Genomic DNA, 24,171 nt, shown 5'->3' on the forward strand with positions numbered 1-24,171 from the left:
ATTTTGAGAATCTTCTCTGCACTCCATTTTTGACCTCTTCCGCACCCCTTGGAGTGCAGGCACCACTGGTTAAGAAGCCCTGGGCTAACATATCCCTGACATTTCTAATTAGGTCTGAATGCCTAGTACAATAAACAGAAAATGTTATATATTGTAGTTTAAGCAAAGTGTGGCGTTTGTCACGTATTATATGGAGTAGGTCCTAGGATTCAGGATTTCAGCACCACATCGCTGAACAGCACCACAGTTGGCATTGTGTGGTTATAGGTAAAAATCCAGAGGTTCAAAAGACGTCGCTTGACAAAGAATAACCAGAGGATATTGTGACCTTGAGAGAGAAGTCACAGTCCCTTCCTTTGACAGATCCTCACAGTGTTTTTCTTCCATTGTGCGCCTCAGATTTCTACCTTCTGCAGTCTAGAATTCTAGCAGCCTACTAAAGGGAATGACAGAAAGAAACAAAAGTGAGAAAACGGAGAAGAATGACCAGAATTACTTTGCTAAACTGGGATCTGGTAGCCCGAAACCTCGGCAAAAGTACGGCGGTATGTTTTGCAACGTGGAAGGTGCTTTTGAAAACAAAACCATAGATTTTGACTCCCTGACTGTTGGCAAGAAAAGCGCCCTGAAGCTGGACGGAGGTGATCAGAGCCAGACTTCCCTGAGTTCAAGTAGCCTGACGGAGAGGGGCAGTGACAGCAGCACTTTCAGCAGCAGCAGCAGCGAGCACCAGGCACTGGGGAACCTGAACAGCCCCCTCTTGTTCATGGCACAGACTACACCTGAGCAAGAAGATCTGACTCCCGAACATATTCAGGTAACCAACACAACACGTAAAGACGTTACCAGCATGTAAGTAAATTCAGTTCATAAAGACGGTGCGCACAGCCTTTGGAAACACAAGAAAGGCTGCATTCTATAATTTGTAAAGTAAAAACATATATTTTTTAAAAAGTTAAGCGATATCTAGTTGTCAATAGAACGCTGCTGTTTTTGTGGGAAAGTAAGAGTGTACTTTAAAATCTTCAGTTACCAAGTCAGATTTATAGAAAGAAAAAAAAAACAATGCAATCCCGGAAACTTAAAAACTGACCGATTAATATTTTAAAAGAACGATTACTGAACTGAGAGGTTTTGTCACTTTCTCATGTAACGTGATGTTTATTATTTCATTTCTGGACAGCTAGAAAACATATGTTCTCCCCCCCCCCCCCCCCCCCCCTGACGTGTTTGTTCTGACTTTATATTGTGTTTCTTCTCCTGGCCTTCAGATATATAACATCCTACCCACAGATGGGCGCATGTCAATAGCAGGCAGTAACAATAAACTCTCCAGACTGAGGCATGAAGGCCTGTCCTAGTGCAAGTGTTGGACACTCACAAGAAGCTGGCGTTTGGCTCCAGCTACTGAATTGATCAGTACATATTTCTGTAATACTGTTCAGTTCATACACAATAAAGGTCTTGGAAACAGGAGTCTTCAGCCAAAGGAGGAGTGAAAGTCATAGCCATTGCAAGAAAACTGGCTGTTTATACTAGGAAACGAGCCTTCTCGACTCATAAAGGAAGCCAACCAACAAGCACGGGGGTATTACTGCTGTGCATGTTGTTGCTGTCTTTTGTACATCCGCTTCATTAATTTCAAAAATTGTTCGTTTCACATCAGCGAAGTTTCTGGAAAGTAGGGGTAACTGAAAGTTAAAGATCTCGTGAAAGGGAAGTAGTTTAGAAAAATTACCCCCATAGGAATCAACTGGTACTGGTTTCTGTAGTGTCTTCTGATTACACTGTAAAACTTTATAATTGATGCCCCCTTTTCTGTATCAATGCATTAAAAAAAACTGTGGACTGAATCTGCAAAATAATGTCTTTCCTAAGCGGGCATCTGGTTGCTTTCCACAAGGCTGGGGACAGCAAGGAGTGCTTAGTGACGACTTTTGTGGAAATCTGGAAATAAAAATGCAGGGATCAGAAACAACCTGAATTCGTATTCAGCTGTAGAATATTTATTTTTCCTCATCTGAGCAGTCGCAATCACCTCACGATGATGTAACAACAGAAAAGCTCTGTCCCCGTCTGTCCTGCATTTCTGTCGGTCGTGCAGCAAACGTTCGGTGCTGAAAAGGTGGCTTTTGTTCACCTCGTCTTGCTGCAGCCCTAGTGTAGCTGACAGGGGAAGGGCCTCGGTGGGTTGTCTACTGATGCGAGCATTAGGATGAGACTAGAATACTAATGAGGCAGTTGCTAGCCCAAGCTCCGCTGTCAGTGTGCTGAGCAAGAAGACCAGCCAAGCCCCAGACAACAACAAAAGCATACACAACCGAAAATAAAGCCAAGGCGACAGGCGAGCGCTGGCACCCCTCCCCCCGCTCCCCCACCAGCAAAGGGAAACCTCGTCTGACGTTCCTGCCTGCCTGCTTTCTTTTAGACCCGAGCGCTTGGGAGCAACTCTGCATAGCCCTATCCCTCTTGTGCGGTCTGGATATGTCGTACCAAGGCAAGAAGAGCATCCCTCGGATCACGGTAAGGGCTGGAGGATGGGAGGGCGAGAAAGAAAGAGCTCAGCACCATCGCAAGCCAGAACCATGGCAGCCATCATTTAGAGGGGGATTGAGTAGCTCAGGCAGCGACCAAAGAGCTTTAAAAAAAAAAATTATATATTAAGAGCACAAGGCCTCTCATATAAACATGGGATGAATGAGAGGGCAATCTGTTAGGATTCGTACTCAATCATAGCCTTTTAACCTTACTTTAACAGCTGCTGGTACCCAGACTAGGCTTCAGGATGCTGGCCGAAATCACAAAAATCTGTATCCTTAAAGAGATGGGCACCAGCATGCATATTTTTCAAAGTGGTATCCCAGAAATATATTGTAGGTAAAGCAATCTGGTTGAATAATGAACTCTAAGGTATGTGCAGGCGACTCCTATGTGCTTGAGGACATTTCATTACTGGTGTTAAAATTGGCCTCGAAAATATAAAGGGATGGTTAGCCAATGGCGAATTGCCTTTTAAAGGAAAACTGAAGCAGTATGACATGCTTTTGATTGGTCTTGGTTTTATTTTGGATTGAAATAATCACCCAACTGAAAGACAGAACGGCTGATCTATTCCTAAGAAAGGAATGAGAATGCAGCAGCGATATTAAGCAGAATGGATCATAGGATTTCTCAGTGGAGGAACGTATTTCCTATTAAATGCCACAGCCATCATTATAATGTTTCCATTTTCAAGGCATTGAAGTAAAATTAAAGGTTTGGGTGCCCTGTAAGTCAATCAAGAATTGACTACATGAATTACTAGTGGATACTGTTGTTTTGAAGGGCCTGCTCATCTCATTGAGCATACTGGTTCAAAAGCATTCACAGTTATTCCTGACAACAATTCCTGGTACAGTCAAACAGAATGCTAGGCATTATTAGGAAAGGGATTAAAAAAAAATAAGACTATTATTTGCTTCTGTATTGCTTCTGTATTGTTCTATGGTGCAACCTCACCTTGAATATTTTGTGAAGTTCAGGTCGCTGTATCTCAAAAAATATATAGCGGAAGTAGAAGGTACAAAGAACGATGACCAGAAAGATTAAGAGGGTAGAACTCCTCTCACACGAGGAAAGGCTTAAGAGGTTTGAACTCTTCAGCTTAGAAAAAAAGATGGCTGAGAGTGGATATGACAGATGTCTACAAAATCCTGAGTGGTCTAGAACAGGTAAACATGAATTGATTATTTACTCTTTCAAAAAGCAAAAAGCTAGGGGATATTTCATGAAGCTATGTGGTAATACTTTAAAAAAAATAGGATGAAATGTTTTTTTCACTCAGTGAATTGTTAAGCTCTGGAACTAGTTACCAACTCCAGTGTACCAACAGTAGGGTGGTGGGGGGCAGTCTGCCCAGGTGCACATTACCCCTCCCTGTATATGCTGAGCAGTTGCACGGCTGTTGGCTCTCCTGTCCCCTGCCCCAGAATAGGAAATTGGCATCAGAGGGGGCAGGGGACAGGCAGAGTCGACAGCCATGTGACTGCTTAGCACATCCCCTTGCTTGGAGGAGGGGTGTGCTCCACCCTGGGTGGCAACCAAGGTAGGTACACCACTGCCAGAGGATGTGGTAACAGCGGTTAACATATCTGGGTTTAAAAAAGGTTTAGAGAAATTCCTGGAGGAAAAGTCCATAATCTGCTATTGAGATAGAAATGATAGCTTGAAATCTTGCTATTATTTGGGTTTCTGCCAGGTACTTGTGACCTGAATTGGTCACCTCTGGAATCAGGATACCCCAGTATGGCTATTCTTAAATCATTGATCTTTTCAATTTTAGAGCTGAATCAATATTCAAAATCCAGTAGTAAAGAAAGAAAATGTTTATTAGAGAGGTTCCATCCTTGGTAATTTTACACTAGGCCCCTCCTCCACCAGTAGAGTGGATGGATGTTCTAATCAAGGCCATCCAGAGGGCTGTGTGGGCATGCACAGGGCATAAGACAGATGGGAGAGCAAAAAACCACTCCCTGTCCATTGTCTCCTTTGTAGTAGCTATGGTTCAGTGGACAGGGCAAGGGTGCTAGAGAGTGTGTTGCATAGTGCAAATTCCAGCTTTGGATGTAACTGGTTCTAATATTTTTATACATTATTTGGCTTTTTTTGCATGGAAACATTGATGTGAAATGAGAAAACATTTTTCATGTATAACATACTTGATATACCTTAGTGACTGGAGAAATATTCTTTATTCACTGCATGTTATATACCTCTTATGCCAGTTATTGGGTACCTTTCACCCAAGCAATAATGCCTGTTGTGGAAGACCCATCTATGTTTGCTTTTTCCACCTGTTCATATGCATAGGTTTGTTTGAGCTTGTAATCCAGTTAGGGGATTTCAGCTCCCACTAAGTATAAAGTGCTGTCAGGGACTCCATTTTCTGCTGGTAGACAAAGACACAGAGGCAACAACCACAGCCAAGAGCAGCAGAGCCTGCCATGGCCCACCCCATTTCCTGCTGGCAGGAAAAAAGAGGCAGTCACAGCAAAGGCCCTAACTGTATCCTGAGTCTACAAATAAAGGTTAGAAGCTTATGAAAAGAAGAGCGGAATGTTAAAGGGGATGGAAAAGGAAGGCTAGAGGGGTAGGTGAGTGGATGAGTGTCTGAGGGAGAAGGAAAGGGAGAGGTAATAGAGAGAGGGGTGAGAGATGGCTAAGGGGTGAGGGGGGAAAGGAGAGAGATCATGGGAGGGGTGGGTGGATTGAGGGGAAAGGGTGATAGTGCAACGGAGGAGGGATAAGAGACTAGGAAAGGGAGCAGAGGGTGGGGGGCAAGAGTGCAAGGGAACGGGCAGCAGAAGAAAGGCAGGAGGAGAAGGTAAATGGGGGAAGGGAGGGAAGCTTGCAAGGGGTGGGAGGTTAAGGAGATGAATATATGGGGACAAGGGGTCAAAATGACTATATCCCAAGATGTAAAACCCCACCCCCACACTACAGACACACCATATACCCCTCCCTCATTCCCACCCTTGCACCACATATACTATGATATATACAGTAAGTTGGGACCCCAGAAAAGCCCCTCTTATCTGAAACATGTGCAGTCCTATTTAGGAAAAGCCACTGAAGTCATAGCATATTTGATCTTTGGGTGAAAGGTGAAACAAAGCAGGTCTAGAGGCCTGAGAACAGGAAGCAGTCAAAAGGAAGGTAAAAGGCTTATGGGAGATGTAGTACTTGCCTATCTGCTAGGAACATGAAGGATCATCAGTTGCCCTAGCAACTGAGGAGAAGATGGGGCTGGGAATTGTTCTCAGCAAGGCAAGCAGTATATCAACTAGCCCTAGAAGAGAGAGGGCAGATTTCAGCTATAATAACCTGAACACCCAGCTTTAGAGTTGTGGGAGCAAACAGCAGAAGAAGTATGCCTTAATAAACTATGTTTTGGAAATCTGAAGATTACACATGTGAAGTTTGTTTAAACTGCTTGGATGATAAGAATCTGAATAAAGGATTGTGTTTTAATCCTCCATAGTTTATGTATACAGTAGCACTGTTTGCTTAAGGGCAGCAACCAAGTTAGGAGGACCGAACAGACAACCTCCCTGTATAATCCGGAGAGTGAGAGATTGAGTTTTGGGGGACAGTAACTGTGAATATTTACTGGCAGGGCAGCAAAGTAGTAAAAGTTGAACTGATTTATTCATTATGAGTCCTTGAAAAGTAGATACCAGAGCACCTCTAGCTGTATCCTGGGGTGAAGCAGAAGAAAAGGAAGAAAATTTCTAAGTTCCATAAACTCTCAGATGGCCGTTTGTTCAACCCCCTCCCTCTCAGTGGGTGGCAAGGTGAGGAGTGGCCTAGTGGTTAGGGTGGTGGATTTTGGTCCTGAGGAACTGAGTTCAATTCCCAGCACAGGCAGCTCCTTGTGACTCTAGGCAAGTCACTTAACCCTCCATTGCCTGCCGCATTGAGCCTGCCATGAGTGGGAAAGTGTGGGGTACAAATGTAACAAAAAATAAATAAAATACACATACACATCTCCAGCCCAGTGCCGCACCATATGTACATTCACACACACACATACACACACACACACACACACACACACACACATCCTTCCCAACCTACCCCTGCACAACACACACACATCCCATCTGTGCACCAAATACAGAACCACATTGCTCCCATGCCATACACACAACCACACACCACCTCCACATTACCCCTCCTCACATGTACAGCACACATATATACACCCCAGCCCTGCACTACATACACACTCATGCCACCATCATAACACACACTCACACATGCACACTTACCTCCTTTCCACCCACCACACATATATACATCACTCCCATACTACACACACCACCCTTTTCCTCACTCCTGTACAGGGCCGGTCAAACCCGGTAAGCGGGGTAAGCGCCGCAGGGGGGCGCCTGCCTTCAAGGGCACCGCTGCTGTGCTGCACCGCCATACCACGCCGCCCTTGGTGCTTTAAATCTTTTAATTTACCTCCGTTCCAGCAGCCGCATCATTTGAAAGCCCTGCCCCGTCTCTAGCCTTCCCTCCCTTCGTGAATTTGTTCCGCAGTCCTGCCTTCTGACGTAATTTCCTCGAGGGCGGGACTGCAGAACGAACTCACGAAGGGAGGGAAGGCTAGAGACGGGGCAAGGCTGGAACGGAGGTAAATTAAAGATTTAAAGCACCAACGGCTGCGGGGGATGGGGTGATTCGGATGAAGGAGAATCGCTGGACAGGGGCAGGGTGGGAGAAGAGAGAAAGGAGATGCTGGGGGGCGGGGGCGGGGGCGTGGGGGTGCCAACTCATCATCTGCAGGGGGGTGCCAGAGACCCTAGGACCGGCCCTGCTCCTGTAGTACATATGCACAAACCATCCCCATACCACATACGAATCCTCAACATTCCCACACCACCCCCTTACCACATACGTATTATTGCCAATCCAACATACACATTCCTCCTCTCCACCCCTGCAGCACACCTACAGTACAGATACACACCCTCCTCCACATACACACCCCACCCCAATACACACCTCCTTATCGCACTTACCCATTTGTGCATATCTATGCCCTTATACAGAAACATGACCCCTGCTGGTTGTTCTTAGAGATTATCACTACAGGTCTCTGGTGTAATTTGGGATGACAGTGTGGGCAAAGGCAGGAGTGATTAGGGTTTACTCCTGCCCAGACCACTAGGAACCAGGGATTTGATAAAGGTAGGGGGGTTTTGACAGAGTAGGAAGAGCATGCCTTGGGAGGTTTCTGGTTGGGGAGCGGACACTTCCAGATTGGGAATTTATTTCTAAGGGGGGCACTCGGTTGGGAAAATACTATGAAGGCATTGATTTGGGTTGAGGTGTTCTGGCTTAGGGTTACCATATGGTTCCAGAAAAAGGAGGACACATTGATCCAGTTTGGGTTTTGCTTCCATTGAAAGCAATGGAAGTAAAACCCAGACTGGCTCAATCTGTCCTCCTTTTTTTCTGGAGCCATATGGTAACCCTATTCTGGCTACTACTAATTCATAAGAGTGCAAGTCCCTTTAATATGCGGCCTGGGGGCATTGGGCCAAGGCTAGGCAGCTGATGCTCCCAGGCGAATGGAAAAAACACTTCTTGTGAGATGGCTGACAAGCAGCATGATACATTTACCATGGGAGTCAGCAACCTGTGGTACATGTTGGTGATTCCTGTGGTAAATCAAGTTATGGTAAATGCCTGTCTTTTACTGCACCTTGATAACTTCACTACTTCAGCAACCACTGGGGGAGTAAAGGGATGATGTCTCCTAATTCCTCCAGTAGAGCACTGCACAAAATGAAGTCCTTTCTGAAACCTAGGCATTCCATGTAGCAGGTGCAAATCCCAAGGATGATCTTTTTGGATGTGGACATTCATTCTCTTTTAAAATGTGTAATACATGTTTATAGTTTTAGCCCACCCTAATTCTATCCAAAACATGCCTGGGCCATGCCCCCTTTCCATATGCACCCTTTGTTTTACACATGTGTATTCCAGCTTTGTAAAGCTGGGATTTAAATGTTTTTGCATTATAAATGTGTAAATGCCAGTTTATGCATGTTTAAAAGATGAATTGCACTTCTAACATAATCACTATAGTCGTTTATGTTTGTAAAATACAAAATCGTGCTAAAGCCTGTCATGCATCTATTTGAAATTATGTGCATATTATGCACCCATTCTTGAAAGCATTTGACATCCTGGGTTAAAAATCATTGTATATTTGGAACAATAATATTACGTATGCCACAAAGGGAAAATGTTTTGTAATGTCTGTACAAAATGCCCAAATGGTTGATATAGATGGAACATAAACATGATACAATAAGGAATAAATAGTAGCATCTGCTCTAGATGAGAAAGGGTGAGATGGGACTGGTAATAAAAGGAGTCCTACTTTATAGCACTCTCAGTTCCCTGGGGTATGGTGGGGGGAAGGGAGCAGATTGTGCCAGATGCTGCTCTGACAATTATATTTGCCAGCCAGTTCCGAGCAGCAGGGAGCACAGCTCTGGATGAAGTTATATTTGCCCTCTGGGTCTTAAGGTATGACTGTGGCATCTGGATTTGTATGCAGGGAATTGAAAGTGCTTAGCTGAGCAAAAACACAATGACAGGGTATGATGCAGCTACAAAAAGGCTACAGCCCTGGCTGCATCTCCACTGTGACTCATAGATAATTGACTCAGTCATTGTCTCCAGATGGTCAGGCCCAATTACAAATAAATAGACTTAATGGAGAAGTCAGGATATGGGCAGAAATAAGATGCAAGAGGGCTCAACAGAATTGTCGGATGGTTGCATGGTTAAATTGATATGGTTATGTATGGAAAAATTTCTAAGAAAAGAGTGAAGAAAAATTCCAATCAACTTCCACTAATGAACTTAATGTAAGAATATTTATATGGAATATATTTAAAATTGGTGTATATGTTTTTGTTATTAACCAGAGTTTTACTTCATCATATACTTGTTTCAGTGGATTGTAACTCAGAGGAAACTAATGAAGCAAGTAGGAGAGACAGTGAAAGAAGTAGAAAGATACAATTTACAAAAGGAAGAGGGAAATATATGGACATTTTTTTACTAAAGTTCATCACACACTAATAAAATTAATGCAAACTAAATGCTATGAAGCATTTAGGGCCCCTTTTACAAAGCTGCAGTAAGCCCAATGCAGGCTTACCACGCACTAAAAAGGAACTACTGCCGGGCTACTGCAGCAGCCTGGCAATAGTTCCTACCCCCAGCATGCCGTCATATCCAACGCTACAAAAATATATTTATTTTTGTACACCAGTGTGTGTACCTGGCAGTAATTGGGCAGTGCCGCGTGCTGACCGGTTACCACAGGGTTAGTACAGGAGCCCTTACTGCCACCTCAATGGGTGGCGGTAAGGGCTCCACCCAGAAATGGCCACACAGTAAGTGCTTCACTTGCCGCACGACCATTTCCTCACAAAAAGAAAGGCCTACTTTTTACCCACTGTGGTAAAAGGGGGTCTTGACGCACGTCAAAACCACACATTGACACCAACGCAGGCCCCCTTTTGCCGCAGCTTGGTAAAAGGGGTCCTTAGGGCCTTATTCTATAAAGTTTGTGCTCCTAAATTTACGCTCTTAAAATGTATGCTCCTAAATTATGAGCCCTAATCTATGCTCCAAAATATTATGCTCATAATTTAGGAGTGTAAATTTAGGAGCATAACCTTTATGAAATAAGGCCCTTAAAATGCATTAATTCAAGTAATGTGTGCTAACCTTCAGTAAAAGGGCCCCTATATCACCTTCTTCCCAGTGGCATAGCTACAGATGGGCTGGGGTGTGATTTTGAGTTATGCATGTAATTACAAATTAAGGGTGCTCCGTGATTAAATTTAGGCACAGGCATTTGCACCGTATTTTTGTTGGTGAAAATGGTGACACCTAAATTTATGTTTGTTTGTTTTAAATCATCAGTTGACAACCTTCTAGTAGCATAGAAAGGGGTTTTCTTGACCAAGGGCAGTGGTGAGAATAGAAGATGGCCTTGATTTTTCCTTGAAGGTGAAAGACAAGTCCATAGGGATTTCTTATTCAGTTGAAGGACTGGAGGTTGATTGCAGTCCCCACTAGGGCTAGCATTGGCTGTTATATAAAGATCATATATACCCAAAAAGAAAACACTTACAATAAGCAGAAGGTTTTAAAATATTTTGGATATAAAAAGCTGAAAACAAAAACTAAACTATCTCTTCCTTGATGATCTAAACAAACAGAACTGAAAGATTACAAATCTACCTAATCAAAAACAAGCACTCACGGTGGAAATTCAGTAGTTGCTAAGGTATAACAATTGTGCTCCTTGAGAACAGGTCAAGACAAAATTATTATATACACATCTGCTCAATAGCCTTCAATGTGAAAGTTGTAAAATCAGAACAGCAAACTATAAAAATGCTTATAAAATTAAGGGGACCTTTTACTAAGCTGCACTAAGAAATTGGCTTAGCTGTCCTTTCGCATGTATTAAGCCCATTTCCAGTATGGCTGTATAATTGGCCTTTTGCTTTTTTTGGCCTTACACTAATATTAACATTAGCAAGCAGACATTAAAAAATGAATGCAGGAGCACTTACTACCTCTTACTTAGTAGGCGCTAAGGGCTCCTGTGTTAAGTCAACATTATTCAGTTAGCACGCACTCATTTCAGCACACTAGCTAAATAGTGCTTCCACATATATTCTCTGCCCCTAACGTGCCCCTCCCAAACAAAAATACAAATAAATACTGTGTGCTTAGCTCACGCAGATGGCAAAACTAACGAGGAACGCTTTAACACAGGATTCCAATATTGAAAGATAATGGAAGCAAAACAATACTTAGCGGAACTAAGATGGCCACTCCAGTAATTGGGAAATAAGGCCAGTGCCAGGCAAACTTCTATGGTCTGTGCCCCGATTGTGGCTAGATGGGCTGAAGTGGGCTTCGACAAGAAGTCCAGGAGTTGGGGAGTATGTCCAGTGCCAGGCAGACTTCTATAGTCTGTGCCTTGAAAATGACAAGGATGGATCAAAATCAAGAATATTTGGGTTTCTGCCAGGTACTTGTGACCTGACTTGGCCACTGTTTGGAAAACAGGATACTGGGCTAGATGGACCATTGATCTAACCCAGTATGGCTACTCTTATGTTCTCATTGCAACACATGCTATGAGTTTATCTTATTGGGCAGACTGGACGGACTGTGCAGGTCTTTATCTGTCATCATCTACTATATTACTATGTTAGGGATACTCAAACCTGTACTGGGGGTCCTAAGGTCATTCAGGTTTTCAAAATATCACTAATGAATATGCAAGAGAGAGATGTGCATATAATGGAAGTGACAGGCATGCAAATCTCTCTCATGTATATTTATTACTCCTTCTTTATGAGCACCCCTTATTTCACTTTAGTCACAATATATAAATTAAATAACAATCTAGTGACTACTCTTTTACAATTTCCATTCACTTTATTATTATCCACACCAAAAAGTGTTATAAAAATCTAATGCTTTCTAATTCTTTATGGTTTCCTTGCATCCATCCATTCTAACACAATCACTCTACTACTTCATCCTCTCTTCTAATTCAATTGTTCCTTGCTTACATTAGATCCTAGGGGATCACATAATACATAGAATTCAATAATGCCATATGTGTTCAGGATATAAATACAACTTATCTCATTTGTAACCTTCCTCTCGATCTTACTATACTGTATTAGAATTCCTCCTTTCCTCAGTAATAGTCCATTCAAAAGAGTACTATTTCCTCCGATGCAGAATAGTTACTCCAAACTGATAACTTTCTGGTCAGATTTTCCCAAAGTACTTATATGTTGTTGAATATAGTTCTTCCGTCCTAGTATCACACTTCTCCCTCAGTATCTCAATGAAGTATTCTCATATCATCATCCTGATCACCAACATTACTTCCATTGGTAAATAAACAGCACCTTACAGTGTCAAACCCTACGCAATCAATGTGTTTCACCCGGTGGCGTCTTCAGAGGTTTAACTATAAGCAAATAGAGACAAAACCATATATATATTTATTTATTTGTATCCCACATTATCCTACCTTTTTACAGGCTCAATGTGGCTTACAATTCATCGTGGATATGGGAAATAGAGGGGAACATACATTTATTATAACAGATAGTTTTGGATTAAATGATAGTAATAAAGCAAAAGATAGTATAAAACATTTCTGGATAAGTCAGAGGTTATATAGTTACATGTGTTGCTCTTTGTTGTATATCTTGTCTACTCTTCATACATTTAATTTTTCAAATCAAACTTGTATGTAACAATACCTTTTTTTATCAGACCGGCTGCTTGCACAGGATTGACCTCCCACAGGAGTCCTGGATTAATGGCGCTGCTACTAAAAAACGCCAGCGCATGCACTCTCTTTGAATATGGTGGAGACATAATGCAGCCAACCAGTGTCAAGAATTCATGTCACCGCCCATTCCACTTCCTTGTTCAGCTCAGTTGGAATCACCGTGTCCCCATTCATAAATCAATTTTTGTTCTTTAAGCATCATTTTCTGCAAAATATTTCCCCCATTGGCCGCAAAATCCAAATAAACATTAATGAGGTGCTTTTCTTGAATCTGCACGTGACCAGTTTTGTTATAAGTTGATATTAACATGGGCTTACAAACAAAAATGTGTAAAGTAATGTAGCATTCATGTTCATTAAAGCATACTTTAATGTACAATAACATTTGTTTTGGCATTAACACAATTTGGCTAATAGGCTCCTTGGCCTACTCGGGTTAATACTTCTTTATTTATCCCATAGTCACAGTATCTCTCAGAAACCAGTCTTGATCACTGACATGCTTCCCCTGTTTAGAAAACACTGTGATTAGTAGTTCAAGCATAAATCCTGCCATAAGCTGTTAGGTACATTTCAAAACCACTCTATGCAAAGCGCTTGTAGGGCTTTATTAATTAACACCCAGTCAGCGAATATTTGTTTTCTAACATGGAGTGCTTTCCAAACCATCTGATTACATGTGGTAATACAGAAGAGAACAATGAGAAGCAAATCAACCCAGACATCTTCACTAGCAACAACCTGTAATTCCAATTACTCATAATTTCTGTATATGCAAATAGATGCAAATGTATATTTACTTAGCTTCTCTGCTGGGGTATCATTTTTCTTTCTGGCCAACAGATGTTTTCTAATCACACTCAAAAGTACCCTTAACTGTTGCTTTGTAAGATCATAATTGTTTTCATTCTTGTATTTTTTAAACATTTTTTTCTTTTGTTTTGTAATATCATAAGCTTTTTATTTATTTATTTTTTTGTTTTAGTTTTTACTATTTCTTTTGCTTATCCAAGGGGATCAAGAATTCCTAGGAATCAGTAATCAGCATATTCAACAGCTTCACCCATCTGACAAATATGACAGGTTTCAAATTAAGCATAAATATTGCAATGCATTGTAACATTCTAACATACTGGAATATAGGGAGGTGCATGGAAAAAAGTTAGTTCATTTTTTAGTCAATTTCAGATTTTATCCTGATTTCTAGACATTTTGGGGGGTTCATGTCAACTATTTTCTATTCAAAAGGTCACTATCTTTCTCTATTTCACATAAAATATTCTCCTAAACCCTTATTATGCTAATAATTACCAAACAAAAATCTCTAACAAAAACAAAAAAAAATACCCAAAACCTTAATCTAAAAATGACTGTGTCTAAGTACTTTTAATTCCTGTGTAAGCAAAAGCAAGCACAGTTCTTGTTGACAGGATTACATATTTCATTTATCCAGAAACGGAATAATCACAAGGACAAAACTACTTAAACAGATACAGATTAAGCAAAATAGGCCTTATCATTTTTTATCTTCTTATATAGGCTGCCATCTTAAAGATCTCATAGGTTCAAAAAGAAAGTTCTTGGGGAAATGTGAAATAAGGTATCAAATTTAGGGGCCCTTTTACAAAGGCGTGTAAGGGCCTATGCATGTCCAGTGTGCTCCAAATCAGCATTACCACCCAGCTACAGCATGCACTGGGCAGTAATTCTGAATTAGGCATGCTGAAAACACATGGTAGAAAATATTTTCTATTTTCTACTGCGTGGCGCTCTCCCGGCGGTAAATGGCAGTGGACATGTGCTGCATGCCTACTGCCCGGGTAGCGTGTGAGGCCTTACTGTTAAGTCAAAGGGTGGCGGAAAGGTCTCAGGTCAAAAATGGACACATGCTGGTTTTTATTTGCCACACATCCATTTTCCAGCCCCTTAAAAAGATCCATTTTCCAGGATATGGAAAAACTGGCCCAGAGCGTGCCCAAAAGATGCACTCACACTGTTCCAGGCCACTTTTTGCCACGGCTTAGTAATAGGGTCCCTGACCAGTGCCTCAGAAACAGGCTTCTTGGTATCCTGCAGACTTCAGTATGAGGTGCCTTGTTCCAGTGTTCCTGCCCTGCCTTTCTCCAGCATTCCTGCCTGCCAGCTCTAGACTTTGCTTGCTTGCAGCCTGCCTAGAACTTTGGTCTGTTCCAGACCTCTTCTGTCTGTTGTGAGGCTTGGCCCTTGCCACTTCTAAGTTGGGTTTGCTGCAGCACCCTCTACAGTGTCATGGACATTCGTCAAGTGTTTGTGTCAGCAACTGTCAGCGAGGATCCATGCTGCACTTGTGCCACACAGGTTGAGCCAACTTCACTACAGCCCAAGGGCTTACTTTCCTTGAATCTTGACAATCGTGCAACAACCATGGTAAAGGACTTTGCAGTAGTTTGCCTGCTTCTCTGTGTTAAATTGTGTTACTGATTTTTTCTGTTAGGAGGTACGACATGGGAAGAGAGAGGATGTGGGAGCATTATCTAGCTAGTTAGTTATACTTACTGAACACTAACTGGCTAATGCACAGTTTATGCGGGAACCCTTAGCTCCTCCTAAATAAAAGGTGGTAAGTGCTTCTGCATTGTGTGATCAAGTACCATACACTAATTGTCACTTTAACATGGGATCAGCATTAGAAAATGCTGGTTTTGTCCTCACTGGGTGCCATATACAATTTACAGCTACTGTGCAAAATATCCCCTTATTAATCCCTGGTAACTACAAATGTTACCACAATTTAGTGAATGAGCCCCCTGAAGTCAATCCAGAACCAGAACCAAATTTACCTCTTCCAAAGTGAACCTTTGAGCAGTTTTGTCTCCTGAGACTAAAGCTGTCATCTTTAACCAGGCCCCATATGTAGCACCCCATCATTGCTTTGTTCATCTTCCCTGATATCTATTTTCCATTGCTTGAATTTCCTGCTGGAAATTATCCCACGTCATTCACCAACAACTCCCAAGTTTGGTCTAAAGGAACCCAAATGGGAGAGTAAACAGTGGAGTGTGAGTGACATTCTGCATCCAGCAGCTCCATGGCTCTTGATCAATTCGTCAACCAAATCCTTCTAGTTTTCTGTTTTATTTCCTAGAAAATCACAAACTACTTTCTTGAATACATTCCAAACTCTGCTTTCTACAGTGGTTGGTCATTGTATCCTCCAATTCCTGTAATGCAAGCGTCTGTTTGACCTGCAGACCAACTTACATGTCTGCAGAGACTTTAGCATCGGACAGCCTAGAAAAATATTTTGCTATTAGGATTCACCACTCTTCCAAACGGCTTGATTAGTACTAACTTGATTTGTGGTGGTGGAAGCAAGATTTTATTCACTGGAACTAAGGAATTGTATGTAACATTAAGAGCACCAAGCTGCAATTTGCCTTTCCATGGCCAGTCTCTTCTGATGTACTGCTGACCAATATCTCTACTGTCATAAAGACACAAGAAGCAAGGGTGCTTGATATAGCTACCTTGCAACCCCAGCAGAAATTCTAATGTCTCGAAATCGCCAGCAACATCCCACTTGTATTTAGCATACTTGACCTTTACAACAATGCATTTGTGTCCTGATAACCTTCTTTGAGTTACAAAGAGTAACCTACAGGAATTTACAGATGCACATTGCTATTGTGAAGCAGCATTGTTTTGAGAATCCTTCGTGAGTTGTCAATGAAGAGACACCACACATAGGCAATATTTCATAACAATTTCATCAAAAAGTGCAGAGATAGCACAATAACATAAAGAATCAGTGACTACATAAAATCCAATAAATGCTACATGTGCAAGAGAAGATTGAATATTTGGTTTCACAAGTGTTTTTTTTTAAATCTGTCAGCTTCTTGTGCTTCATTATATCCATCATGCAGAAGTAGCAGTCGTCTAGTATGACATACACTTTCTGCTACCATGAAGCCAACATTCGAGTGTTCATGGCTTCCCAAAGTAGGCTTCATACATGATATGAAATTTCATGCTTCAAGCTATACCATATTTTACAAGTTTTGGTCAATATAATAACAACGTAATAACAAAAGCAGTCAGGCAATAGTTTGCAGCCTCTAGTAGCCATGATTGTTGACTCATGTTTCAGTTGCTGTCTTCTGTTCACAAAGTTCTCCTACACCACTTCCTGCTTTATGTCACTTCTGAAACCCACATGACCTATTTCACTTAGCTTTTGGAATCTATGTAACTCTATCCACAGAACTGGAAATCACGTTGGAACCCACATAAGTGATTCTGGGAGTCCTTTTACCAAGCTGCAGTAAAAGGGGGCCTGCACTAGAATCAGCTGTGTTTTTGACCTATGCTGAGGCTCTCTTTTACCACAGTGGGTAAAAGGCTGTCTTTTTTGATGGAAAAGACGTTCAAATATACAGACGTTCAAATATTTGAAAGGTATTAATCCGCAAACGAACCTTTTCTGTAGACGGAAAGGTGGTAGAACTAGAGGACATGAATTGAGATTAGAGGGGGGCAGAGTCAGGAGTAATGTCAGGAAGTATTTTTTCATGGAAAGGGTGGTAGATGCATGGAATGCCCTCCAGCAGGAAGTGGTGGAGATGAAAACGGTAATGGAATTCAAACGTGCGTGGGATAAACACAAATGAATGCTGTGTAAAGGAATGGATCTGAATAATCTTAGCGGAGATTGGGTGGCGATGCCAGTAATTGGAGAGTAAAACCAATGCTGGGTGGACTTCTATGGTCTGCGCCCTGATCGTGGCTAAATAGGTATGGATGGGCTGGAGTGTAAATTTCAAGGGGCTTCAACGTTAGCTTCAGAACGTACTGGCAGAAACATACTTGTCTTACTGATCCTGATTCCGAAATGATTTATGTACTCTTGTTCTAGGTTATCAGAATTAGGTTTCCTTAAGTTTTCTTTTCCTTTTTTAGTGTATGACATGGGGTAGTCATGAAGCTTGGTAGACTTCCTATGGATTTTATTTGTAGTAGGCTATTTGAGGATTCATTATGAGGTACTACTAGCCCTGATGTACAATCTCTGTCCTGTGACAATGTGATAAATTATTATGCATTATTTTATTGTTATTCTTATTTCTCTGTTTTTAGTATTGTACCACAGTGTTTATATTTTATCATGGTTATTTCTATTTCTGAAATGTATTTATATACACTTTATATGCCATTTTCAGTCTTTTTAAAAAGATGCTATTTTATTATTTCCTTACTTGGTTTTATAATCCATCGCTCGCTCACTCTCCCCCCTCCCCCACAACAAGACCATTAGAACACTGTTGGTAGAGACGCAGCTCTAATATTTCAACAGTCCATTATGCCCGTGATATGGTTGTCCCATCTAGAGCATTCATACTGCCATATCCATACATCTGTGCAACCAACTACTTGCTCGTTCCATAAGTGCAAGAATGACAGAGAAAACAGCAAAAGCATCCATGGATGAATCAGGTCCTTAGGCTCATATACCTGAACCGAAATGTTTTTCCTTTAGGATCTCTTTGAATTTGAAGAGCCCTTTTATTCTGTGACATGAAGTTAGTGGGCTAGCAAGTACAAAACGCTTTTCAATCTAAGTGTCTTGATCTATATTGTGAAACTAAATGCCAAACTAATACGTAAAAGATAATGGTCTGCAAAGATAAGTAAAGAAAGGATAAATCAACAGAAGTAACTCTGGAAATGTTATTTTTCCTTTAGAGTGATCAACTCTTAATCAAAGGAGGCAAGATAGTCAATGATGACCAGTCTTTCTTTGCTGATATATATGTGGAAGATGGCTTGATAAAGTAAGTTTGAACTTAAGAATCTTTCAGTGTTATAACATACGTAAACCCCTTTCCATCTCTGAACAGGACAAGGGAACATATATGAAAAATATTGAATCATCATGCACCCTATTGGAATCCATGGGGGTTCTTCTGCAAGGGGGAAGACCTGCTTCAGGGCTCGTAGAGCTTGGGACATTTTGTAGGGATCCAGGAGGGACATTGAGACATTTTATGCAGATCATTTAATACAGACACATTGACTTTCTATAGCTCTTATTCCAAAATTATATTTCACTGAGGAACCCTTTCACTAAGCTGCGTAGGCACCTACGCACACCCAATGCATGCCAATTTGGAGTTACCACCCAGCTACTGCATGGACCATGCAGTAATTTCATTTTTTATGCATGTCCACTATGCGCACCAGAAAATATATTTTATTTTCTGGCGCATTGTGAAAATCAGGTGGTAACTCTGCCTTGATGCGCATAGGCGATTACTACATGGTTAATGTGAGAGACCTTACTGCTAAGTCAATGGCTGGTGGTAAGGTCTCAGACCAGAAAATGGATGCGCGCCAATTTTTATTTTGCCACACGTCCATTTTCGGCAAAAATTTAAAAAAGGCATTTTTTGCAGGCACGCTGAAAAATGGATTTGCGTTCACCCAAAACTCATGCCTACACTACCGCAGGCCATTTTTCAGTGCACCTTAGTAAAAGGACCCCTGAATTATTTGATGGATAGAAATAAATTGGCAAAAGGTGCATTTTCTGTGGGTTATCCATAAAAATTCAAAACAGTCACAAATACAATGAGTTGAGCAACAGAACAACAATAATAATTTAAAAATCCCCTAAAACTTCTCTTAGGCTACTCTCTGGAATTGCTTAGATTTTTAGAGCTCCCATACTTGAATTCAGCTGATGAATTTTGTATCTCCTATGAAACTCCATACCCATTCTGTTCCATTCTCTTACAATGAAAGCTTCCTCACTCCAGTGGTTTCTCCTCTGAGATCTTTTCTGACAATTCACTTTAGAAGAAATTCTTACTGTTGCTCTCTTTAGTTCAAGACTTCTTTAATTTTAGGCACACACTTCATAGAACTCATGCTGTCCTTCACACATGTCAAACTGGTCCATGAATTGCCCTGAAGCAGCGGGGATACCCACAAAACAAGGCCCTTGTTGGCAGAGGGGACCTCAGTAGTTTGGCATGACTGAATGAAACTCATGAGAAATTCTGCTTGGAGCTGCTGCTACTTTTTGCAGATAAGTTCAAAAGTTTCCTTGAACCTATTATGGACACTTTGATACAGTTTTGATATTTTCTGTACATGTTTGGATTTATTAAAATACACATAGCAATATAGTCTTACCATGGAGGTTTTGAACATAAGTGGTGGCACTTACTTATACCTGTATATCTGCAGCAGATTTTGCTATCTGTGCATGTGCCAGGTTTCACAAAACTGAAGCATGAATTAAGGAGCCGAGCTACAAAACTCCACATGTTTTGTGTCTTTAGGTGGTTTTGATCACTAGAGATGTGTACAGAATTCCCCTGCCTAACTTTTAGGCGTTGGACTAATGCCTGTCAATGTCAATATCAATGCTACACTTCTTGACAGCAGCTTTCCCATAACTTGGGTTCAGCACGGTGTACAAAAGGAGCAATATATAAATTGTACAAATACTTAAAACAGCACAGCAAAAATAAGAATTATTATTTAAACCCGACCAAAAAGATAAGTTTTCACCATTTTGCAAAATGTCAGATAATTCTGTTCCAAACAAATTATCGACAGGAGAGAATTCCATTCAGGAATTATATTAACTGAAAAAATTGAGTTAATCATCTTCAAAAAACATAAGTTTTATGATGGCCAGAGAATAAGCTGATCCCTTAAATGAGTCAAGTGATCAAATCATGAATTGGTGATCATATTTATTAATAAATATGATGTAGAACCGTAAATAATTTGAAACAAGCAAAATGTCTTAAACAATATCCTTTCGGCCTCTGGGAGCCAATATAGTTGAGCCATAAATCTTGATATACTGCTAAACTTGCTGAAATCAGGTGAAAATGCCCGTTAGGTGCACTTAAGCCAAATTCTGTAATTCCACATACAACGTTTTGGAATGCCCCAGTCATGCCCCCTTTTCAGATATATGCTATTAGAGCTAGGCGCCAAGCCGTATAAAATAGCATTCAGCCAGTTGTGTGTGCAGATTCTAATTGATGCCAATTAACTGCAATAATTGTTTGCTAGGGTCCAACTACTGTTAGTTAATGACTCGTTGATCAATTAAGTTGCTTGCGCAACTTGAGCGCACACCCAAATTTCAGCGTGCAATACTTGGGTGCCATATATAGGATTCCCCTGATTGTTTCGAAATAGCATACAGTCTTTCCAAAGAGTGCACTTTCCAAAACAGTATATACTCTTAATGGTGCCATTCCAGTGATGATGTAATGGGGGGAGGGGAGGGGGAAGCCTGAAAAAACTTTCTTAGAAATGACCAGGAAACCACATGACATTAAAATTTTCAGGCTGCACACCTCTACTGTAGGACATTCTACCACTTGAAATCCAGACAGCGATGATGCTGAGAATCATCTGGTTCAAAATGCATGTTTTTTCCAGTTGGCTTATCCACAGGCTTAATTCCTCAGTCCTTCTTGCCTTGTTCAGCTGATTTTTTAACAGTTCTAGTTTTCAATCCAGTGGGCCAGATATGAAGACCATACTAACTCCTGTGGTCGGTGCTGAGCCTGGAACTTCAATGCAAGCTATTTCTGGTGACCCGCATTGAATTATTTTTGGCTGGTTCCAACTTAAAGGGATCTTTTACCAAGCCACGGTAGGCTCTACACACGTGCAGTGTGCGCCCAAATGAGACTACCACCAGGCCAGTACGCCCCTTTGGCAGTAATTTCAGATTTGGTGCATGTTCATAATGCCTTGATGAATTATTTATTTATTTCCTCCCACACGTGCCGTTTCCGGAGGTAATCGGCAGTTGGCGCGCACTGACTGGTCACCACATGTGTAGCATGTGAGTCCTTATTGCTAGATCAATGGGTGGCATTAAGGGCTCAGGCTGGTTTTAGATGCGTACTGGTTTCAGTTTTACCGCATGCCCTTTTCCCATGATATTAAAAAAAACCTCTTTTTTGCAGACCTGGTAAAAACTGGCCCAGTGTGCACCTAATACACATGCCTACACTGCTGCAGGCCACTTTTTACCGCGGCTTAGTAAAAGGGCTCCTAAGATAGATTAGGCCAAATATATTCCACCTATTGACATGGCCAAATTTGGCTGCCAAACATAACCAGCCAGATGCTGAACATATCATGAGACATAGCCACTCATCCGGCTAGCTGCTAAGCACCAATATTCATCTGAAATAGCCAGCTATCTCACGTTGAATATTAGTGTTTTGCTAGATAAGTACCACTTAACCGGCCAGGTGCCCTTCCTGGCTGGTCAAATGTGGAGGTGATGGGGTTATTTTGTGTGGTACCATGGACATAATTTGATATGAATGCTGTAGAAAAATATCTTCCAAACCTTTTGATAGAGCTCATTTTGGCAGATGCACATTTGTCTAAACTGGCATTAAATCCTAAAACCTTTTGCAGACAAATTGGAGAAAACCTTATTGTTCCTGGTGGCATAAAAACAGTTGATGCTCATGGCCTAATGGTTATACCAGGAGGAATAGATGTCCACACAAGACTACAAATGCCTTTAATGGGAATGACTGCTGCTGATGACTTCTATCAAGGCACTAAAGCAGCCCTTGCAGGAGGAACAACTATGATACGTATGTACTGGATGCCATTAATGTGAACTAAATACTAAATAGTCAGATGGACAGAACCATGTTATTTGTCATTTCCAAAAATAAATAAATGAATTGGAATGGTGATTTTTAGCCCACGGTAGTAAGCGACTGGTAAGCAGCTTCCGGCCGTGGGCTGAATTAACCCCTGGATATTCATTGCCAGGGCATGTACTGCTCCTGGCATTAAATATCCAGGTCCAGTGGCATAGCTACAGGGGGGCCTGGGACCCCCCGAAAACTGGATCTGTGCCCCTGGTTTGGTTGGCGGGAAACATCACCAGCTGAAGCGTTTTTTCCAGCACTGGTCTCCAGCGCTGCCATATTTCCTGCCCTGCTGTCTCTTCCCATCACATCTGGCACACACATTTTAGTGAAACGAGCATGCCATACTTGACTTATGAATAACCCTTAGGGCCCCTTTTACCAAGCTGCGACAAAAGGGGGCCAACATTGGCGTTGGTACATGTTTCACACGTGAGCCAAGTCCCCCTTTTAATGCAGCTGGTAAAAGGGGCGTCTCACCTTCCTGTAGGAAATGGCCATGTGACAAGAAAAACCACTTGCCACATGGCCATTTCAGGGGGAAGCCCTTACCGCCACCCATTGAGGTGGTGGTAAGAGCTCGTGCGTCAACCCAGAGGTAACCAGGCAGTATGCGGCACTGCCTGATTACCGCCGGGTATACTCCGGCGCTACAAAAATAAATACAGTTTTATAGCACCAGAAATGACAGCGTGCTAGGGGTGGGAAGTACTGCTGGACTGCTGTGGTAGCCCACCAGTATTTCCTGTATAGCGAGCGGTAAGCCCACGTTGGGCTTACCGGTGCTTAGTAAAAGGAGTCCTTAGTTTCTTAAGAAGCAAAAAAGAATTTCTAACTATTTTAGTAACCTGCGTACTGAAGGACACCTGGCTATCCACCTCAACACCCCAAATCCTAGAGACACAGTCCAATTTCAACGTAAAACTGTCAACCTCTAACAGGATTATTTCTCAAAAAGGTTGGCAAGCTCACCCACAGAAATTTTGTTTTCTCTTATTCAGTTTTAGTCTATATGAGAGAATGCATGATTCAATTAATGATAAACACTGAAGATTAGATTCTTGATCCATATTGCTCAAAGTAAAAGTTAATAACATAGTGATTTCATCTGCATAAATAAAAGATTTGAAACTCTCTAAATATTGCGCCAATAATTCCATTAAAATGAAGGGAAGGGGGGAGCCCCGAGGAACACCACAAACAACCCTGTAAGCTTCAGGCATATTTCCATGCATCTTAACCTTATAAGAGGCAGTGTATGCAAATCAGTCTCATGAATATTCATTGTAGATATCGTGAAAACCTAACTGGCTGGGGTTCCCACAATACAGGCTTGGGGATCACTGATATAATGGCTTTATATGTTTGATTTCTATTTATCTATATTTATATATGCATATACACATGTATATAGACATAAAACATAGAAGAAGTATTTACAGAAAAGCAATATTCAAAGCAATTTAAGTGGGCAGGAAAGGCTCTTACCCACTTAAATTGCTCCTGGCCACCCAACCACCAATATTTAGCAGTACTTAACTTAACAGTACCACTGACTATTGGCTCTGA

At 41.5% G+C, this 24,171-nt stretch overlaps 1 protein-coding gene across 1 annotated transcript in view; it reads left to right on the top strand.

Annotated features, from left to right (window-relative positions):
- The first annotated feature begins 445 nt into the window (after positions 1-445).
- Positions 446-24,171, top strand: part of DPYSL4 (dihydropyrimidinase like 4) — an 81,412-nt gene continuing 57,686 nt past the window's right edge. The window contains exons 1-3 of the mRNA XM_030204803.1: positions 446-817; positions 18,632-18,720; positions 22,355-22,539. Of these exons, the coding sequence (XP_030060663.1) occupies positions 446-817; positions 18,632-18,720; positions 22,355-22,539 (646 nt within the window). The remainder of the gene's footprint in view (positions 818-18,631; positions 18,721-22,354; positions 22,540-24,171) is intronic.

The sequence above is a fragment of the Microcaecilia unicolor genome, chromosome 5 (genome assembly GCF_901765095.1).
Source record: "Microcaecilia unicolor chromosome 5, aMicUni1.1, whole genome shotgun sequence".
NCBI classification, from domain to species: Eukaryota; Metazoa; Chordata; class Amphibia; order Gymnophiona; family Siphonopidae; genus Microcaecilia; species Microcaecilia unicolor.